We start from the raw sequence: 21,838 nt of genomic DNA on the forward strand, positions 1-21,838 counted from the left end.
TCACACTACTCTTAATTAACAGGCATAAAGCGGGAAAAGGGAAAGGGGAAGAATAACCAACAAACATTCTTAGATCCCCCATGACAATTCACAGACCAGGTTTATGAAGGACTCTAAAACAATCAATTGACCATAGTATTCATCCATGCTTGACACAGAGAAGGATGTTAAAGTTTGAGCAGCTGGACTTGGGGGGAGGTGGGCGAAGTTTGGACTGCCTGTTTAACCACTTTTGCTTCCCAGTCCTAACAGGTCTTGCTCCCAGAGCCCCCCACATGGATGGGTAAGTCCGACTAGGAGTCCCCGCAACCCCCAGCCCCCAAGACCAGCCAGCATGGTTGCAGCTTCGGCCGAGGTACCAGCCACTGGACCAGTGCATGTGGGGGTGCGTCTTGCCCATCCATGTGGCTGGCGCCCCCACCCCCACCCCGTGGCTCGGTCATCCCTGTGCCGGGGTGAAGGAGGTGCGGCACGTGTCCCGGCTTTCCGCAGCCCAGCCAGCAACTCACCATCTAGGGGAGGTCCTGCCACTCACACTGGCCCACGCTGAGGCTGTCGTGCTTGTGGGCTAGCATGTGAGCCAGTTGGGCTGTCATGCAGGACACCTGGAATCATGTGGGATGGCACCACTGGGGGCATCCAGGGAGCTCGCCCCGATCCCCATAGGCTCGCCCAGGTGGGGATTCCTGTGGCTGCAGCTGACAAGGCTCCCCCTGTCTCTCTGTTTTTCAGGTGTATGTGGAGCACTACAGCCTCGGCGTTCGGCGGAGCACAGCTGGCTGGTTCCTTCAGCCCCGCAGCTGTTGGAGCGTCCTTCGTCAATGGCATCTTGGGCTGCGGGAACCACGAACCACCTCGTGTGCTCATGCCCTCCCTGCCTGCAGACCAATAAACTTTCCAAGTGCAGCCACCCCGTCTCCCATGTCTGTTACTTTTCCCATCTCGGCCCGCCCCACTGTATCCCCCATGCACTCTGCTCATGGCCATCCCAAGGGCATGGTTCTGCGGGTGGGGGAAATCCCGGAGCCCCTGGTTGGTGCAGTTGTGTGGGAGATGCAGTGGGCAATAGCGGGGGAGGGTTGGGGCTGATGGGCTGTGAGGCAGACACTTGAGTGGACCAGCACTATGAGCCCACGTTGCCTGGGCCTGTGATGCCGCTGACAGGGTGGGTTAGGTTGGGGTGGGTTTCCATAGGGAAGGGGGGGGCGTCCCTGAGAGTTGACTTGCATGTCCAGAAATAATGGCGGCTGGATGGCAGGCTCAATAAAGAGGGAAGCGGGGCATGTGAGCAGTCCTGCCACAGGCTGGCCTCGAACCCACAGGCCCAGCATAATGAGGCAAAGGAATAGCTCACTAAGCCAAGCTGCCTCCACTGTGTTCTGAGGCGGCTTACAGCTGCTACATGCTGGGGGCGGGGTTAGTCCTGGATGAGAGTGTTGGCATGATCGGCTCCACCCGGCCCCCTTTAGATCGGACTAGGTTGGGTCATGCAGGGGCCAGAAGCAGGAGGCGGCGAGGGCCACCGTGGGGGCTGCTGGGTATGCAAATGAGATAAACCTGTAAGGTGTGCCTGCTCAGCTCAGGGAGCATGTGGGGAGGTGTGATCAGTGGCTCCCGGCCCTGTTGGCTGCTGTCTTCCGCGGGGCAGCATCTGCTGGGAGTTGAGTCCTTAGCCACTCACACCTCATAGAATGTCAGCCATGGTGACCTGGCTGACAGTACCACAACTACGGCATGCGGGAACCCTGCCGAGGCATGCCCGGCATTGCACTGGGGTTCCTGCCCCCCTGCCCCCCTTCCCCTTTTTCTCCACTGTCTCCCTTTTTTGTGTCTCCTCTCCTAGGACTTCAGCTCTGCCTGCCATTTCGTTGTCTTTCCCCATGCCTTTTCCAACAATTGCAGGAATTTTTGAAGGGATCCCGAGAGTGGTCCCAACAATACTGGTTTGATAATAGATTGAGGTGCCTTGATGGCATTAGCATACATGGGAGTGCGCCGTGTCCCACCGATGGCCCAGGGTGTGTGCACAGGTGCACTCATGGATGCTCTCATCCCTGGCAGCCTTGCCCACATGCTGGCTGGCCCAGATGTGAGCTTGCACACACTCCCTATGCAAGTGCCCCCCCAGGCAGCGGCCCATGCCCCCGTCTCCTCATCCTTCCCCATTGGCAACCCGGGGTCTAGGAGGGGAAGGTCCTGGGGGGCTGGCAGGCATTGATGGGTGGCGATGTTGTGCAGCATGACTCATAGCAACCAGCTTGGCCACAGGCAGGGGCTGTATGCTGTGTCGGCCACCCATGTGGTGCAGGCAATGGAATTTCAGCTTCAGCTTCCCGAAGGCATGCTCAATGACCATGCGAGTGGCCCTGTGCACCTGGTTGTATGCTGCCCAGTCCTCAGATGCATCCTCCTGGTAGGGCAGCAACAGGTACCCAGGGTTACCTGTGGAAGATGGGAAGGTGAGGACATGGGATGGAAGGGATGCCCCACGCCACCACCTGGTGGCCTTACCTAGCAACCACCCCTGCCTATCCAGCCAGGCTGCCAGGAGGTGATTGAGGCCTGAGGACATGAAGATCTGGGGTCATGTAAACTCTCTGGGAACTTCGCCACCAGATCTGTGAAGAGTCCTTGGTGGTCACAGGATGCCTGCACATTGAGGCTGTAGAAGTGGTGCCTGTTCCGGTACACCATGGAATCCTTCCGCAGGGCCATCAGGGCAACATGGGTGCAGTCCACAGCCCCCACAACATTGAGGAAACCCACCACCTCCACAAAGCCAGCTCTGGCAGCCCACAACTCCTCCTTGCCTGTTGGGAATCACACATGCTGCTGGAGGCGCTGAAGCATGGCGTCTGAGTGGAGGCAACAACTGACTGATGACTGGGAGACCTCCAGGACCTCAGCCACCATACCCTGGAAGGAGCCGGTCACCAGGAACCGCAGGAAGATGAGGACCCTCTGCAGGATGGGGATAAAGCGTGGGCTGGTCACCTGGTTGCAGAGGCTCACCCTGATCTGCTCACATAGGTCCTGGATGGTGGCACAGTCCAGGTGAAAGCAGTTCAGACAGGTGGCATCCTTGAGACACAAAAAGTGCTCAGCCACTCCTGGTACCTGCGCACTTGAAGGCGTCTCCGCTGCCACTGTGCAACCCACACATAAAGAGCGGGGAGGATGTGCAGCGGCCACACCCAGGGGGCTCTGGCAGAGGGATGAGGGGGCACCACTTGCCATGGTCCTCCAAACTTTGTGCACTGTGGTGTGGGCTGAGGTGGCAGTGCTGTCTCCCCAAGGCATGCCACCATGGTTTCCAGATACAAATGGAGTTGTGAGGGGCCTTGCACGAGAGGCAGCTGGGGGCCAGCGAGGCCGACAGATGCCCTGCTGGTGTCCCATGGGAAAGCTGGGCAGGGCGGTGTGAGAGCGGTCACTATCAGCCAGATACGGTCAGCAGCCCCTGCATTCAACTGCCCATGGGAGGGATGGCAGCAGGCAGGTCGGCCTTGGCCGAGAGTTGCTGGCACCTGAAGTGGACTGAGGCAGAGAAGGTGCTCCTGTTTGGCTTGGTGGCTAAGAATGCTGTGGTGGCGCTCGCTGCCACAAGAGCCAGTGGAGCGAACTCCCATCGTTGGGGTTTCTGGCGCATGGAGGCCAAGTGAGTGTCAGCTGTGAGCCAGGTCCCCTGCACAGAGCAATCCACCCTGAAGCATTGGAATGACTCCTTTGGCCCTACCAAGAAGCGGGTCTGGCGTCTCATTGCTGAGGGCTCAATTTATGAGGAGGCGGTGGCCCGGGCCCTGACCGGCTCTGAGATAATCGTGGGACCCCTCATGCTTCTGGTGGCTGTAGGTGGCCACAGCATTGATTTGATCTGTGGTAGGTTAGGACCTCCCCCCCACCCTTCCCACCGTGGGACTGCCAGATACTGATGACAATGCCCTTTGCCCCCCCAGGTGACTCCCAGGAATCCTTACAGGCTGCCATGAGCTCCACAGTGGACTTGGAGGTGGGAGGGTGCTCTGGCAAGGCAGCCAAGGACTGGAGCTGGCCTCCCAGCACCTGCGGGACAGGAATTCGCCAGGTCCAGCACCCCCCACTGCCCGCAGGCAGTCCGGACCACTGTCAGGAGGCACCAAATTAAGGGGAGGACACATCGAGTGAGGAGGTCATGGATGCTGCTGTGACTGACCTCTGTCTGTCCACAGATGATGAGCAGTTATAGTCCCCTCAAGATGCGACAGTGGGGAGACTTGGGTCATGCAGACGGATATTTCAGAGCCGGCTTGTGCCCTTCATGGATATCCTATACTCAGCAGGTGAGAACGAGCAGCAGCCACTGTGGAGAACGCCGCCGGCACCTGTGCTGCATGGGTGCCTGTAGCGGGTGGCCTACTGTGTCTTGGCAGGGGGTCCCTGTGGCAGGGGGGCTTGCCATCTGGGCATGCAGCCCATGGGAGGGGCACTGCCAGGGGCTTGGCTCCAGGGGCACTGCCAGGGGCTTGCCGGGTAGGCTTCTCCATGGAGCTAGAGGTAAGTGCTCCCCAGATGCTTCCTCAAGGATTACACAGCCATACCATGGGGCTGGGTGTGTGCGTGAGGGGGTTGGAGCATACGAGCAGTCTATTGGCAGCGATTGCTCTCTCTCCCACCGAGGGTCATGTGGGCCAGCACCCCAGCCGGCGCCAGTCAATCCCTGGCATCCCTGTGGCAGTGCCCCCTCCTGCTCCTGCCCTCATGTTACTCTGGGAGCCCACACTCCTGCATATTCACCACATCTACAGGCAGTGGCTGGGGCATGGCTACACGGCACTCCGGCGCCCCAAACCCCTTTGGGAGCCGATGAACAGCGCCGGAGTTCTGCCCACACCCGGGTAGCCAGGATTGGGCTGTAAGTTTATTACATAGTCTTTGGGGGGGGGGGGGAGACAGAAACTGAATGTATATATAAAGTATACACATACATTCATGCTGTTAAATATTTTTAAAAGACATTTAAGATTATCCTAAAACTGTTACGATTGCTTATTTTTTAAGATTACAGAAGTTTGCATAAGACTATAATACTATGATTATGTAAAACCATGTAGCTTTATGAAAAGGTTATATAAGATATTCCAACACAGAAGAAAACAAGAAAAATTGAGAAAAGTGGCAACTGGAACAAGGTATACAAAAAAGGAGGTTAGTTCTGATGAGGATATTCAAATTATAACTGAGAAGTTAGAAAAATTCCTTTCCTGGCAAATTAGAACTTTAACCACTGAACTTAAAAAATAGAGGATTATTAACTCAATTACAACAAGGTATTAAGGAAGATATACAAAAAATAAGGACACATTTCAACTGGATTGCAAGAAAGAAGCCAAAAGATTAAAGAAAACAAACAAGAGGTTCAAGAACTCAATAAAAAGCAAAAAAAAAAAAAAAAATTGCAAGGAAACAAGACCAGTTTGAAACAGTACTACAACATCAAGAACACACCCTAAGAGAAGCAAATCAAAGGTTTGAAGTTTTAGAAGCAAAATTTAGAAGTAATATTCTATGATTCCATGGTGCTCTGGAATCCTTCCATGATCAGAACTTATTATTATTTTTATTATTATTTATTAATTTATATCCCGCCCTTCCCAACAAGTGGCTCAGGGCGGCTCACAGCATAAGATTCCACATAATAACATTAAAACATAAAACAGTTAAAATTAATTAATACATTTAAAATTATAAAATATTTAAAATTATAAGACATTTAAAACATTTAAAACATTAGGGACAGCAACCTCTAATATAACTACACCTGGATTTCTTGTACCAGCTAGCCATAGGCCAGCCGGAAGAGGGTTGTCTTACAGGCCCTGCGGAACTGGGCAAGGTCCCGCAGGGCCCTCACCTCCTCCGGCAACTGGTTCCACCAGGAGGGGGCCACCACAGAAAAGGCCCGGTCCCTGTATTATTATTAAAAAATGAGTTCTAGAAAACTTAGAAAATGAGTTCAGAAAATTAATACAAGACTATTTAAAGGTACAAAGTGTCTTTCTGGAAATTGAGCAAATTTTCAGAATCAATTCAAAATATGCAAGGCAAAATAATCTACCAAGGGACTCATTGGTCTCTTCTATCACAAAAAAAAAAAAATCAAAATACACAATTCTATCATAACACAAGAAAGAGCCTCTCAAAACTGAAGATAAAGAAATTAAAACATTCAAGATCTTCCACTGGATACAATCAAGAAAAGGAAAGAATTTGGACTCTGACACCAGCACTTCAACAGAAAAATATACATTATCATTGGAAAATTTCATGTGCCTTAGTAATATTTGTGTCAAAGTTAGAGAAAATAATAACAACATTAGAACAGGCAGAAGAACTCTTACAAGTACTGAAAACACACAGTGAGCATAGCTTAGGTTCAGAAGACCCTGCATTGTTCCCTAAAGAAGGAGAAGCAACAGAAAAAAAAGAAGCGGGGAGGGTGGGGAGGAAGAAACAAAGGCAGAATGAATGAGCTCAAAATAATTTCAGCAAATCTTAATGAATTAAACTCCCAATTTAAATGATAAAGAATATTCAGCCAAATGAAAAAAAAAATTACTGCAGATATCTTGTGCATACAAGAAACCTATATAAAGAAGCAAGAATATCTCTTAAATTGCAAAAGATTGGACAAAGTTTATACTGCCTCTGCCCAATCTAAGAAAAAAGCCATAGCAATTTATATCAACAAAGTTTAGAAATCATCAAAGAATTAAAAGAACAGTATGGAAGATATCTTATTCTAAAGATCGGACTTCCAAAAGGACAAATCTGGGCAGTGATATCAATATAGTAGTTAGCCACCCTGAGCTTGTTGTGGGAGGACAGGATAGATAGATAGATAGATAGATAGATAGATAGATAGATAGATAGATAGATAGATAGATAGATAGATAGATAGATAGATAGATAGATAGATAGATAGATAGATAGATAGATAGATAGATGATGATGGATGGATGCAGCAAATTACAACAAAAGTAAATTCTATGAAAACTCTCATGAAACTCTATTAGATTTTTATGAAGGTGAAATTTGGATCTTGGAAGATATGAGCGGAATCCTCAATCCTAAAAAAGATTGATCAAAACATGTAGGTGGAAATTTACCAAAGAATGTATTCAAATACATGGAGTGTTAGAATTGAGGATATTTGGCTAGCCTTCCATCCAGAGGGAAGAGACTTCATGTTCTACTTGGACAGACATCAATCATACTCAAGAATAGACATGTCCTGGATATCTAAGACATTAATTGCTAAAGCTGGAAAAGCAGAAATAATACCAAAAACTCTAGCAGATCACAGTCCGACAGAACTAACTTGGAAGAGTGGAAACAGAAAAGAAAAGAGATGCAGAATAAATGATAACCTCTTACTGCAACATGAAGTTAAACAAAAATACAAAGAAGATCTAATAGAATATTTTAAATTCAACAATATCATTCACACAACATTACAAACATGGGAAGCTTGTAAGGCTTGCATTAGGGGAATCTTACTGGTGATAACTGTAAGAAAGAAAAAGAGAAAAACAAGATTCTATGGGGGGAAAATAACAGACAAAATAAGGACACTGGAACAAGAACATAAAAGTGGCAATAAAAACAAGTTGAATGAGATCAAACTTTTTTTAAAAAATCTGGATCTCCTAGAAATTGAAGAAATGTGGAAAAAGTTAAAATATTTAAGACAAAGCCACTTTAAATTTGCAAACAAACCAGGTAGCTATCTAGCTCATAGTCTAAAAAGAAAGGGAAAAGGAGGATACCAAGAATTAGAAAAGCCAAGTACTTCATTCAGAACAAGGAATGATAGATTAAATAAAAACCTTTTCCACAAACCTCTATAAAAAGAACTCATAAATAAGGATGAAATGGAAAAAATATTTACAGAAGTCATAATTTTAAAAAATTATGCCAGAACGCAGAAAAATATTAAATCAAATGATAACAGTACTGGAAGTTAATTATGCTTTTAATTTTTTAAAAAACATGAAGTTCCTGGTCCAGATGGTCTTACTGCAACATACTATAACTCCTTTGAAGATTACAAGATTTTTGCAACAATCATTCATCAAGAGAAAATAAGAAAATGTATTTCAGAACTAATTTATCAAGATCAAATGGGATTTGTTCCAAAAAGATATACGAAGGATAATATCAGATGTCTCTTAAACACAATTGAATATTCTAGGAGGAAAGGTCAAAAAATGGCATTTTATGTTTTTAGATGCTGAAAAAACTTTTGATAATGTGCTTTGGCCATTCCTACTTAAAGTTTTAAAAACATGGATTGTGGAAATGAATTTTTGAATTGTTTTTACACATATCAATATGCCAGAATCCTAGTGAACAGTTTCTTTTCGGAAAAATTAAGATTGCCAAATGAACTCAACATGGATGCCTGATATCACTGCTACAATTTATTCTAGCAATGGAAATAATGGCCAATAAAATCAGACAGGATAATAGGATCACTGGAATAAAGGAAGATAAGGAAGAATATAAGATGAAAAGCTATAAAAGTGACAAGACCTTTCACCTCTTTTGAAATACATAATGGAACAAATAACCAGCTTCAGAACTCATTCTGGATGTAAACTGAACAAAAAGAAAACCAAGATAATCTTATTAAATACAACCAATGAAGAAATACAGAAATTAACTGGATGCCTTGTTACCAGAAATCCAATAAAATATTTTGGCATCAACATAACAGGACAAAATAAAAATCTATATAAAGATAATTACCAAAAAGTATAGACAAGTATAATTGAAAATCTGCAAAGATGGGACAAATTGAAAATTTCATGGCTAGGCAGAATTGCTGCCATCAAAATGAATGTCTTACCAAAATTGACTTTTTTGTTTCAAATGCTGCTAATCAATATAAGAAGAAAAGTTTTTTAAAGAAAAATATGGCTGAGAACTATAAACAGCTTCATTTGGAATGGAAAAATTCAAGTTTAAAATAATGCAAGATGAGAAAAATATAGAGGTTTTGTCAGTACCAAATATTAGGCTACATTGTCAAACTGCAGCACTAGTTTGGATATCAGAATGGATTATAAACCCAGACAAGAGGAATATTAAATTGGAAACAGCAAATACTAAGGAAGGAATCCACAATTACTTATGGATCAATAAGTCATTAAAAACTATTCAAAAACAAGATAATAGTCATACACTGAGGGACAGATTGCTGAGAATATGGTTTCAATGCAAAAACAAAATAAGCCCACATACATTGCCTCTGACATCTCCAATCAATGTCTATTATGATGCAAGTACTGGGGGTTGGGGGGGGAATGATCACCTAACCTATGATTACATGATAGGACATGGAAAGAATAAAATTTTGGCAAAATATACAAAGTGAAGGAAAGAATATTCAATGGCTGACATATCATCAAATGGCATCAAAATACAAAGAATTAATAATAAAAGGAGGCCATCTAAGACAGAAAACGGCTTATGAACAAATGATCACAGATGATCTAAAGCATCTACTAGGAAAATAGAGAGACCTGAAACAGAAACAGAACAAGTGAAGGACTGTATGATCAAATGGATAAAGAATTTTGGAGAGAATATCTCTATGTGCCAGGTCGAGCGTTTTCTGCAAGCCATGCTGCTCCAGTACGAGGATCCTTTACAGGAGACTCGGGCCCTCACCGCCTTGCGGGACTTACAACAGGGGTCGAGATCGGTGAAGGAGTACACGGCGGATTTCAGGGCTCACTGCGTGAAAGTAAGGGGTTGGAGCGAGATAATGAAGATTGAAGCTTACCAACAGGGCCTCAACGCCAGCCTCCTAGACAGGGCATTCCACCAAGCTCGCCCCGCTATCCTGTTGAGGTGGATGCAACTGGCAGAAGTCAAAACCAACATGAAACGCATAGCCCTGCAACGGCAGCAGCAGCAAGGGGGGACGTGAGGCTCAGTCGGGCACCAAGGTCAAAGCAAAGAAGGCCGCGACACAGGGGGAGAACCCCAAAGTTATCATGGGCCGAAAGTGCTTCCGATGTGGCGACCCTGGGCACCTGGCCGCTAACTGCCCGGAGAAACCTCGAGCCCCCCCCCCAACCCCGAAACCGACAGCGGCGGGACCAAAGAAGGCCAAGTCCAGTTGGGGTAGCACTGCCACCTCAATGGTGCTTGACGAGGATACTATAATTGTTGACAACCTGAGCGAAAAATCGTGGGAGTTCGAGCCGGCGGGAAACGAGAACAACCTGCACTGATGGGTGCCGGGAGGCAGGTCATGGATTTAATGGCACCATTGCGGGTGAGAATAACAGGGGCCCTCTTTTTTGTCCCTTTGACTTTACTAAACCCTAAGCTCAAACGATTCATGCACGCCAGAGGCCTAATTGACTCCGGGTGCACTCAGGAGATTATTACTGATTAAACTGATTGAAGAGGCAGAAAAGGAGGGGGCCAACAGACTGAGCGAGGTGAAGGGGGAGGGAGGTTTTTGGTACCATGAGGGGAAACTGTACGTTCCCAAATCCCTCCGCCCAGAAGTTTTGCAGAATTGCTATTATAGTAAGCTGGCGGGCCACTTTGGTTATGTAAAAACGCTGCACTTGGTCAACAGGCAATTTTGGTGGCCACAAATGAAGAAAGACATCTCAGAGTCTGTAGCCTCTTGCCCGATTTGCATCATGGCAAAGAAGCGAGGGGGCAAGACACCAGGCTTCCTCCAACCTACCCCCACTGCCCATAAACCGTGGTCGGTGGTGTCAATGGACTTTATAGTGGAGCTGCCAGCTTCTCAGGGCAAAACAGTGATCTTGGTAGTAGTGGACATGTCCTCTAAGCAAGCTCACTTTATCCCTTGCAAGCAGCTCCCCACAGCTAAAAAGCTAGCCTGTTTTTCCAACACATTGTGAAATTACACTCATTTCCTGACAAGGTCATTAGCGACCGCAGGCCACAATTCGTTGCCAACTTCTGGCGGGAGTTTTGCAAATTGGTGGGTATGGAGCAGGGGTTGAGTTCCACCTACCACCCCCAGACGGACGGACAGACAGAACTCGTGAACGCCCTTCTGGAGCAATATTTAAGGTGCTACGTGAATTACCAGCAAACGAACTGGGTTGAGCTGCTCCCCTTTGCTGAGTATGGGTACAACAACAGCTTGCATAGCTCAACCCAAACCTCTCCATTAGGGTTTGTAGAATCTTTCGGGCTCAAGTGCCGTGTTCTACTGGAGAAAGTTTTTCTTCCAGACGTTTCGTTCTCGGCTGCGGAGAACATCCTCAGTGGCGTTGCAGCCGGAGCAGGCGCTCTGACCTACTTGGCTGCTGTGCGTTGAGTGAGGCCAGGGCTGCTGGAGAGCTGCTATTTGTAGGCTGGAGGGGGTGTGGTGAAAGGGCAATAGGTTTGTGGATGTGCCCATTTTTTGGTGGGGCTTCCTGGAAGGGTAGTGATAAGGAAACTGGCTGTTGAATGTGACCATTGTTCTGTGTTAATTGCTGGGAGGGTTGGAAGGGGTGTGAAGATAAGGAAGATGGTTGTTGACTGTGCTGATTGTTCTGTGGAATGTACTGGTTGTTCTGTGACTTTCTGCAATTTATAGTCTGTAGGGTGTTTTGCAGAGCTGGATACCAAGATTGGTGGATGGAAATGCCTTCTTCCTTTCTGTTAAAGTTGTGCTGGTGTTTGTAAATCTCAATAGCTTCTCTGTTCAGGCGGGTATGATAATGTGAGACCGTAGAAAGGACTTCAGTTCTTTCAAAGTGGATGATGTGGTCTCCTTCTTGAAGTGCATGTTCAGCAACAGCTGATTTTTCTGGCTGAAACAAGCGACAGTGTCTCTTGTGTTTGGTGAGACGGGTGTTGATACTGCGTTGGGTAGTGCCAATGTAGATTGCACCACAGAAGCAGGGTATTTTGTAGACTCCAGGGGTTGAAAGTGGATCTCTCATATCTTTGGCCGAGCGCAGCATGTGGCGGATCTGTTGTGTGGGTTTGAAGACTGTGTCAACATTGTGGCGTTTGAGAATTTAGCCAATGCAGTCGGTGACAGATTTTATGTAGGGCAGGAGGGCTGTACCTACATTTGTGTGTGGCTCGGGAATTGGTGTGGATGGTCTCTTGGGATGGAGGGCTCTTCTAATTTCTTGTAGGGAGTATCCATTGGCCTGCAGTGACTGGTTGAGGTGGTGTAGTTCCTGCTGGAGTTGGCTTGGTTCACAGATACGTGATGCTCAGTGGATGAGGGTTTTTACAACTGTACGTTTTTGGCGAGGATGATGATGGGAATTCTTATTATTTATTTGTTGGTTATTTATAAGTATAAGCATGGTGTGACAGCTCCATACAGTCATATAATAGTGGGCCCCACTTGGGCCCCCTGAGCAAAAAGTTGCTAGCTACGGGGCTGCTCCCAAAATCAGGGAATCCCCCTCTGGGACCTGGGGGCTGGTAACCATGGGCTGTATGTGTGTTTAGGAAGGGGGCACACAGCTTCATATGACTAGATGGTCCTTCCAGGCCAATGAATCAAGACTGTCATGAATTCTGTCTTAATGTATGTAATGTTGCCACCAGGAATTTAATTTCAAATACTTTATTTAATGTTCCCCACTGAATTGTGGCCAAACTCTAAGACTTCTTCATTGGACTATGTGGCCCTGAGGATGAAACTCTTATGTTTTACTAATATATGAATCCAGGTTTTAAGAAAACAAAATAAAAATACAATATTTGATTAGCTTTATAAAAAAAGACCAAGCTGGATTTCTTCCTAAAAGACAAATAAGAGACAATGTAAGAGCTGTTATTAATGTTGTGGAATATTATGAGAAGCATCCAGAAAAGGAAGCGGCCTTATTTTTTGTAGACGCAGAAAAAGCCTTTGATAATTTGAGTTGGGACTTTATGTTTGCAATAATGGAAAAAATAAACTTAGGGAAACATTTTATAAAAATGACGAAAGCAATATATACGGAACAACAAGCAAAATTGTGTATAAATGCAGATCTTACAAAAGAATTGAAGGTAAGCAAAGGTACAAGACAAGGATGTCCGTTATCACCATTGTTGTTTTTAATGACTCTTGAAATTTTATTACAACAAATACAAAATGATAAAGAAATAGAAGGATTAAAAATCAGAGGATTCTCTTAAAAATATAAAGCTTTCGCAGATGATATTGTGTTCATAATAGAGAATCTGATCCAAGTGTCACCATTGCTGTTAGCTAAGATAAAAGAATATGGAGAGTTAGCAGGACTATATATAAATAAAGAGAAATCGAAATTTTTGTGCAAAAATATGCAACCAAATAGAATTAAAGAATTGCAAACTGTGATGGGCTGTGAAGTCACTACTAAAGTTACATATCTTGGATTAGAAATAACCATGAAGAATATTGACTTGTTCAAAAATAATTATGTAAAATTATGGTGTAAGATGGACAAAGATTTGATGAAATGGAATAGACTTAACTTGTCCTTATTGGGCAGGATAGCTGCAATTAAGATGAATATTTTGCCAAGAATAATGTATTTGTTCCAAACTATCCCAATTGTGAAGGATACCAAACAATTTAATAAATGGCAAAGGAAGATTTCTGATTTTGTATGGGCCGGAAAGAAACCAAGGATTCAGATGAAGATTTTAATAGATGCCAAAGAGAGAGGTGGTTTTCAGCTCCCGGATTTAAGATTGTATCATGATGCGGTTTGTTTGACATGGATCAAAGATTGGATAATGCTGTTAGATAAAAACCCTCTGTCAGAACTTACTTGGTTTCAAAGCTAGGATTTTATTAGAGAGAACTAAGTACTGGAAGAGACGAGATAACAGTGATGGCAGGGGCCAACACTAGTACAGTTTTATACACTAAAGCAAACACATCACAAAGCCACAATTCACACCATTGCAAGCACATCTGTCTTCCCACCATCCACTATCATTAAGGAGGTTGCCTCCTCGTTCTGAAGGCCACACGGCTTGGCTTCAAAGGGCACCAGTGTGAGAATGTGCAGAGACACACCATAATTCAATCTACAGCCCTAAATATTTTGGATACCAGTAGGGCAAGGTTAATTGCTACATAGGCACTCGGGGTTGTTAAGAGGTTACAACATGGAGTCAGTTTGGTTCAGTTACAATCTGAGCATGAGCAATACTGAAAGTACAAGGCAGGTACTGGTTACATTACAGTGAAGCCTCAGCAATAGTTACAAGTTCTGACATACTGCCCCCCCTAAGCGCCCCCCCCCACGGGGAACCAACTTGGGCTTGTGTGGGTACAGTAGGTGAAACTTTTTCAGCAGTTGCGGAGCGGATACATCCTGTGACTTGACCCACTCGTCACAGCTCGGAGGGAAGTGTTTCCATCTGATCAAGTAATACAACTGGCCCCTTTTTACTTTGGAATCCAGAATTTCCTGGACCTCATGGTGACTCTGACCCCTCACTGTCGTCGGAGGGGGCGGCGGGGCCCTGGGATGGAATGACGTAGCACCAGGGTCTTTCCGAAGAAGGCTGCAATGAAAAACAGGATGGATCTTACTTAGAGACTTGGGCAGGTCGAGTTCTACGGTTACCTTGTTTATGACCCTCTTGATTTTAAAGGGCCCCAGGAACTTTAGAGCAAGCTTGCGGCACGTTTGGGGGAGGGGGAGGTTCTTTGTAGATAAGAAGACCGTATCCCCCACCCTCAATTCCCACTCGGGGGAATGTTTCTTGTCGAACTGCTTTTTGTATGCTTTTTTCGCTTCCTCCAGATTTTCCTGAATACCCTTCCAGCCTTCACGAAGGCCCTCCCACCATTGTTGGCAAGAAGTGGGCTCGGATGGGCTGGCGGGGAGGGCGAGCGTGGGAAACGGCTTGCCCTCGTAGCCGTTAATGATTTGGAAGGGAGAAGTTTTGGTAGAGCTGTGGAGGCTGTTGTTATAGCCATATTCAGCGAAGGGGAGGAGGTCCACCCAGTTGGACTGTTGGAAATTAATAAAACATCGGAGATATTGTTCCAGAAGGCCATTGACCCTCTCAGTCTGTCCGTCCGACTGGGGGTGATAGGCGGAGCTGAGACCCTGTTCAATGCCAGCAAGTTTGCAGAACTCCCGCCAGAAGTTGGCAACGAACTGCGTTCCGCGGTCACTAATGACCTTGTCGGGGAACGAGTGTAGGCGTACAATGTGAGTGAAAAAGAGCTGAGCGAGCTTTTTTGCTGTGGGGAGTTGCTTACAGGGGATGAAGTGGGCTTGTTTAGAAAAAGTGTCGACTACAACGAGAATGACCGTTTTTCCCTGTGAGGGAGGAAGCTCAACAATGAAATCCATGGAGACTACTGACCAAGGCCGGTTGGCCGTGGGGAGGGGGACTAGGTGGCCGGGGGGTTTACCCCCCCTTCGTTTTGCCATGAGGCAAGTGGGGCAGGCGAGAACGAATTCGGAGACGTCTTTTTTGATTTTTGGCCACCAAAACTGTCGGGTGAGTAAGTTGAGCGTTTTGACATAGCCGAAATGGCCTGCTAGGCGACTAGAATGGCAGCGTTCGAGGACTTCTTTTCTGAGGGGGCTGGGCACATAGATTTTGTCATTGTGCAACCAGAGACCGTTTTCACTCTTAGTCAGGTTAGGTGGACGGTCAGTTTCTAGGTTTGATTCAGTAAGAAACCGGGGTAGAAGGTCTCCGTCTGGAGGGTTGGTTTGTTTCCCCGAGCGGGTGGTGACTCCGCCCGAAATGGCTGACGGGGGAATGAGTGAATCCACAATTTCCTCTCGGAGACTGTCGTGCTGGGGCATGCGTGAGAGGGCGTCTGCCAAAAAATTTTTTGAGCCTGGGATGTGTTTCAACACAAAGTCAAATTTTGCAAAGAAGCCCGCCCACCGGATTTGTTTTGCAGTCATTTTGCGGCGCCCGGTGAGGGCCTCGAGGTTTTTGTGATCGGTCCAAATTTCAAAAGGTACCCTTGCTCCTTCAAGCCAGGAGCGCCAGGTTTTAAGGGCAAACATGACTGCAAACGCTTCCTTGTCCCAGACAGACCAATTTCTTTGTTCGTTAGAAAATTTTCTAGAAATGTAGGCACATGGACGAAGCACCCCGTTTTCTCCCTTTTGCATCAATATGGCTCCGATTGCGGCGTCGGAGGCGTCGCATTGAACCACGAAGGGTTTCAACTCGTCAGGATGTGCTAACACGGGTTCTGAGGTGAAGAGGCGCTTTAATTCGGTGAAAGCCTTTTGGCAGTCCGGCGTCCACGTTAAGCGTGCGCCTGGTTTTTTCGCCTCTTCACTTTTGCCCTTGGTTTTTAGGAGTTCGGTTAGGGGAAGCATGACTGTGGCGAACCCTTTGATGAACTCGCGGTAAAAATTTGCGAACCTGATAAAACTTTGGAGCTGTTTGCGGGTTCTGGGGGGTTCCCAATCCAGCACCGCTTGGACCTTTGCGGGGTCCATTGACAGTCCCTCCCCCGACACTCGGAAACCCAAATAGTCAAGCTCAGTTTTGTGAAATTCACACTTTGCCAACTTGGCGTACAATTTGTGTTTACAGAGGGTGCTTAACACTTTCCTGACTAGCGGCACATGAGATTTGAGATCTTGCGAATAGATAATGATGTCATCAAGGTACACCACCACCCCCTTAAAGAGGAAGTCACGTAGCACTTCATTGATAAAGTTCATGAATACCCCGGGGGCCCCCTGTAGTCCGAAGGGCATGACTAGGTACTCAAATTGTCCTAGAGGGGTGTTGAAAGCCGTTTTCCACTCATCCCCCTCCTTGATGCGGACGCGGAAGTACGCGTCCCGAAGGTCAAGTTTGGTGAATATCTTTCCTTTCGCTACAGTGTTCAACAAGTCTTTTATCAACGGGATCGGGTATGCGTTGGACATTGAAATCCCATTTATCGCACGAAAATCTGTGCAAAGTCTAAGCGTCCCGTCCTTCTTCTTTCGGAAGAGGACGGGGGCGGCGTGGGGGGCTGTGGCCGGTCGTATGAACCCACGCTTAAGGTTTTTGTCCAAAAACTTTCGGAGTTCCGCTTTCTCCGCCCAACCCATGGAGTATAGTTTCGCCTTGGGAAGCTGTTGCCCCGGGATCAATTCAATGGCGCAATCCGTGGGGCGATGGGGTGGTAGCTCATCTGCTTCCTTCTCGCTAAAAGCTAGCCTTAAGTCCCGATACTCCTTGGGAATCGAAGCGACTTCCTCGAGTGTGAGGCAAGCCCGTTCGTTTTGGGGGGGAGCGTGCGGCCCCCATTCGGGGCGCCAGTGGTGGTGTTCGCACCTCCAATCGGGGAATCGGACGATCTGTTCCGCCCACCTTATGTCGGGTTGGTGGCGGGCGAGCCAAGCCGAGCCCACCACCACATCGAAAGAGCAAGAGGGGGCGATTACGAAAGTTTCAATCCCCCAGTGCTCTTCGGTTCCTACCGGGACCGCTTGGGTCTCAAGAGTACACGGTTCCCCCCTCATGGGTTCCCCGTCCATCTGTTGAAATTGCATCGGTTGTGGTAGAGGCGAGGTGGCTAATCCCAGTGCCTCTACTAAGCGGGGGGTAATTAGGTCTCTGTTACACCCTGAGTCGATTAACGCTCGGGCGTGCATGAACCGCTTTAAGTTTGGATTAAGGAGGGTGACTGCCATAAACAATAAACCCCCAGTGGCTCTCACCGTGAGGAGTGCCGGCTGTTGTTGGACCTGCTTTGTGGCACCCATTAAAGCAGGTCGCTGTCGTTTCCCGCCGACAGGGGGGGCAGGTAGCACCGGGGCGGGTGGCGCCGGTTGCACCGGAACGGGTGGTGCCGGTGGCGCCGGGGCAGGCGGTGCGGGTGGTGGCGGAGCCGGCGGAGCTGGGGCGGGTGCCACCGGTGGTGCTGGGGCCGGCGGGGCCGGTGGAGCCGCGGGCGGTAGCCCCAGCGGCAGACCTCCTCCTAACGGCGGGATCCCCAGGACCGCAGTTTGCAGGGTTCGAAGCTGGTCGTAGATCGCACCCAGGTTCTGCTGCATATCCTCCGCCATCGATACGTGGGACCTGTGCACGTCGTCGTGAATTTCCCGCACCCAGTCGAATAAGTCGTTGCGGAGGGTTCGGATCGGGTCGTCCCCACCTCGCGCCCCGGGACCTTCTCCCAGGTCCTCGTCGTCGTCTCCAGTTCCTCCTTCGCCCAACATGCTCCGGTAGCGCTGCTCCGCGGCGTCGATCGCGGCCGTGGACTTCCGCGGGCTCCAGGGTCGTGGGGCAGGGAACGCGTCGACCGAGAAAGGCGCCGGGACCTTAATTTTGCGCCGGACCCCCGTCACCTTCGGGTCGAGCGGCGGATCGTCTGTAGGGGTGGTGGGCTCTCCGCTGTCTGGAACTTTTGCCGCCATCGGACCAGGTTTCCAGTTCAGATAAGCCACGAAACAATGGGATCACTGTTATAATGTCAGAACTTAAGAACTTCAAACGGATCCCATACTTGGTTTCAAAGCTAGGATTTTATTAGAGAGAACTAAGTACTGGAAGAGACGAGATAACAGTGATGGCAGGGGCCAACACTAGTACAGTTTTATACACTAAAGCAAACACATCACAAAGCCACAATTCACACCATTGCAAGCACATCTGTCTTCCCACCATCCACTATCATTAAGGAGGTTGCCTCCTCGTTCTGAAGGCCACACGGCTTGGCTTCAAAGGGCACCAGTGTGAGAATGTGCAGAGACACACCATAATTCAATCTACAGCCCTAAATATTTTGGATACCAGTAGGGCAAGGTTAATTGCTACATAGGCACTCGGGGTTGTTAAGAGGTTACAACATGGAGTCAGTTTGGTTCAGTTACAATCTGAGCATGAGCAATACTGAAAGTACAAGGCAGGTACTGGTTACATTACAGTGAAGCCTCAGCAATAGTTACAAGTTCTGACACCCTCTACGGTTAGAAACTCATGGGAATAAATTCGGCTGGCACGCATATTTGTGTTATGGGAAGAATAAGATGGACGTTTTTTTCTCTCACCACTATATCAGAAATAGTTTATAAACACTGGGATAAAATATAAAAAATATGGTGACGAGAAAAAACCGCTTTGGATAGTGCCAGCAGAAGTAATAAAAATAACAGCTGAATCTGATGAAGAAAGAGCGATGTCATATAATCAACTGCTCAAGATTCAAGGAGACAAAATTGAATTAAAATCTGCAGAAGAGTTAAATAATAAGTACTACTGGTTTCAAATGCAACAAATTAAAAGCTTGATGGAAAATGATATTAAATCGGATGGAATTAGACGTGAGCAAACAGAACTGGAAAGGGTCCTGCTTGGAGATAATGAAAAATTAACATCTAAAGTATATACATTATTATTGAAATGGTCTACAGAAGAAGAAGTAGTAAAGTCTCAAATGGTTAAATGGGCAATCAATGTGAATAGAGAAATACAAATGGATACGTGGGAGCACCTTTGGAAGAACTCGATGAAGATCTCAACTTGTCAGAGTATTAAGGAGAACTGTTTTAAGATGATTTATAGGTGGTATATGACTCCGAAAAAGCTGGCTAGGATGAGTAAGAAGATGTCGGATAGAAATGTAGAAAACACGAAGGTTCTTTCTTTCACATGTGGTGGACTTGTGAAAAAGCGAAAGAGTTTTGGAAGATGATACAACAAGAAATCTCCAAAATTTTGGGTTATGACTTTAAGAAAACTGCAGAGACTTTTTTACTTGGATTACAATTAGAAAAATTTCCAAAGGAAGACAGGACTTTAATTTGGTACTTGCTCTCAGCTGCTAGGACATTGTATGCGCAGCTGTGGAAACAGGGAAAAATATCAGAGAAATGTGATTGGATTGTGAAAGTTTTATCGTGGACAAATTAACTAAAACTTTAAGAGACTATGATTTAGATATATTCAAAAAGGAGTGGAAGAAATTTGAAGGATATATGGAGAAAGAGTGGAATGTAAAAAGACATTGGACAATTTTTTAGTATTAATGAGAAAAGAAAAGTATTGAACTTTGATTGGTTAGCGGTACCTTTATAATTGAATTTAAATTTATAACTTCGGGGAAGTCAAATATTGGAGGGAGGGGGGGTTGAAATATCATATGGGTTAGTATAGAAAAGAGACAATTAAATATTGTAACCATATGTTATTAATAAATTGTTAAAATACAAGAAAACAAAATAAAACGTTATTTGTATATGAATTATATTGGTTTCAGTATGTATAACTACTTATAATTTCAGTAGATAAAACAGTGGAATTATAACTAATAACTGAGGTGTCATATTCATTCAATTCACTAATACTCCTCACTCCCAGTTCCTTCTTTCTCTCACACTCTTATGATACTTCGACAGTATTAGGGTTGACTGTCACTAATATATCTTCTTAGTATTATCAGTCTCTTCTATAGAAACTTTAATGCCTTTCACAGCACTTAATGGGTTTTTAACCAGAAGACTGTGACTTCAGTTTCTATGGACTCCTGTTTGACCAGGCTGACACTCAAAACTGCTGACACTCTGCTGAGAGTTAACTGCTGATTGACTTCTCCTTCTCTCTCTCTCTCCCCCCCCCCATACTTCTTAGATCCACCCACACTCTCTCAGTCACAACCAATCACCTCACACTGCACTCACTCATCCTCCTCTTCCCCCCTTTCTCTATCGCAACTTACCAACAATTAAAGGAACACAAATATATAAGTTCAACTCATTACAGTCCCCAATCAGCAGATTAAGGATACAGAACACAAGGCTTCAAAAACACTTACGTAGCATCAACTCTCTCCACTCCTCTGTAATAGCTGATGCCATCGGATGTATTCCTGAGATAGTGACATTTGTCATCAATCCGGTGAGCTGACTGCTTGTCACTCAGATCTTTCTCCAACTCATGTTGGGATGCCCTATCAGACCTGTAGTAAAATGTGTCAGAAGTAGAGGAGTGATGGACCATGCAAAATAGCAAGATTAGATCCCTTACTATTATTATAGAGCTTTCTCTTTGTTACAAGGAATAGGTATACAGCTTTTTTTTTAACACAAACTCTTACTTCATTTTTAGGGCTTTTTACCATAAGGAGAAATAACTCCAGTCTTGAAGCAGCTAATGCAGTTGCACATATTGCAGACGTGCATGATTACCAGGCCAACATTTGCAGCCCTGGCTTTTATGACATACTGTCTTCTGTATAGACAACATATTGTCTCATTTCAAATGCAGGTAAGAGCTCATTATAAATCTCCCTTAAAAGAGTTGATATCTGAGGCAGGTTGGTACCTGTCGGCTGTCAGTTTGGAAGATTCAAGGCCTAGAGAATGGCCTAGGAACACTACATGTTCTACCATGTTGGAAGCAAACAGTGCCATACTAAGAAGATTTACACTAAGAACAGAGCCAACTGAAGCCCATGGACTTCAGTTGACTCTGTTTAGGATTGCATTGGAATTAATTTAGATGGGAGACTACTGGAAGCTCTGTGCAATAATTTGTGCTTCTTGCTTTCCAACAATATTCATTAAAATGCCACTTTTTCAGTGAGGGGCACATGTAAAATATGACAAAGTTCAAAAGCATTGCAGAAGAAAGGCTGAATTAATTTCGGCTGCTGCTGTTAGGGTTGCATTTTGTTGGCCAAGTTAATTTATCATTGTGTCCTAGAGCTGCTAGGTATCCTGCTCCATCAAGAGACCTCATGCTTGGCAGCCTTGCTCTTCCATTGCATCTCATTGTTTGGGGGGGGGGGAGAGGAGAAATCACTGCTCTAGGATTCCATATAACCATAGAATTTCAGGGGAATTCTGGAGTGTTGCACCCACACAATGATGTAACTTCCAGG

General features: G+C 46.2%; 1 protein-coding gene across 1 annotated transcript in view; it reads right to left on the reverse strand.

The window, feature by feature from the left end:
• TEKT3 (tektin 3) overlaps positions 1-21,838 on the reverse strand; it is an 84,945-nt gene that overhangs the window by 36,540 nt on the left and 26,567 nt on the right. Inside the window, exon 4 of the mRNA XM_060253144.1 lies at positions 20,771-20,914. Within this exon, the coding sequence (XP_060109127.1) occupies positions 20,771-20,914 (144 nt within the window). The remainder of the gene's footprint in view (positions 1-20,770; positions 20,915-21,838) is intronic.

Source organism: Heteronotia binoei, chromosome 13 (genome assembly GCF_032191835.1).
Source record: "Heteronotia binoei isolate CCM8104 ecotype False Entrance Well chromosome 13, APGP_CSIRO_Hbin_v1, whole genome shotgun sequence".
Lineage (NCBI taxonomy): Eukaryota > Metazoa > Chordata > Lepidosauria > Squamata > Gekkonidae > Heteronotia > Heteronotia binoei.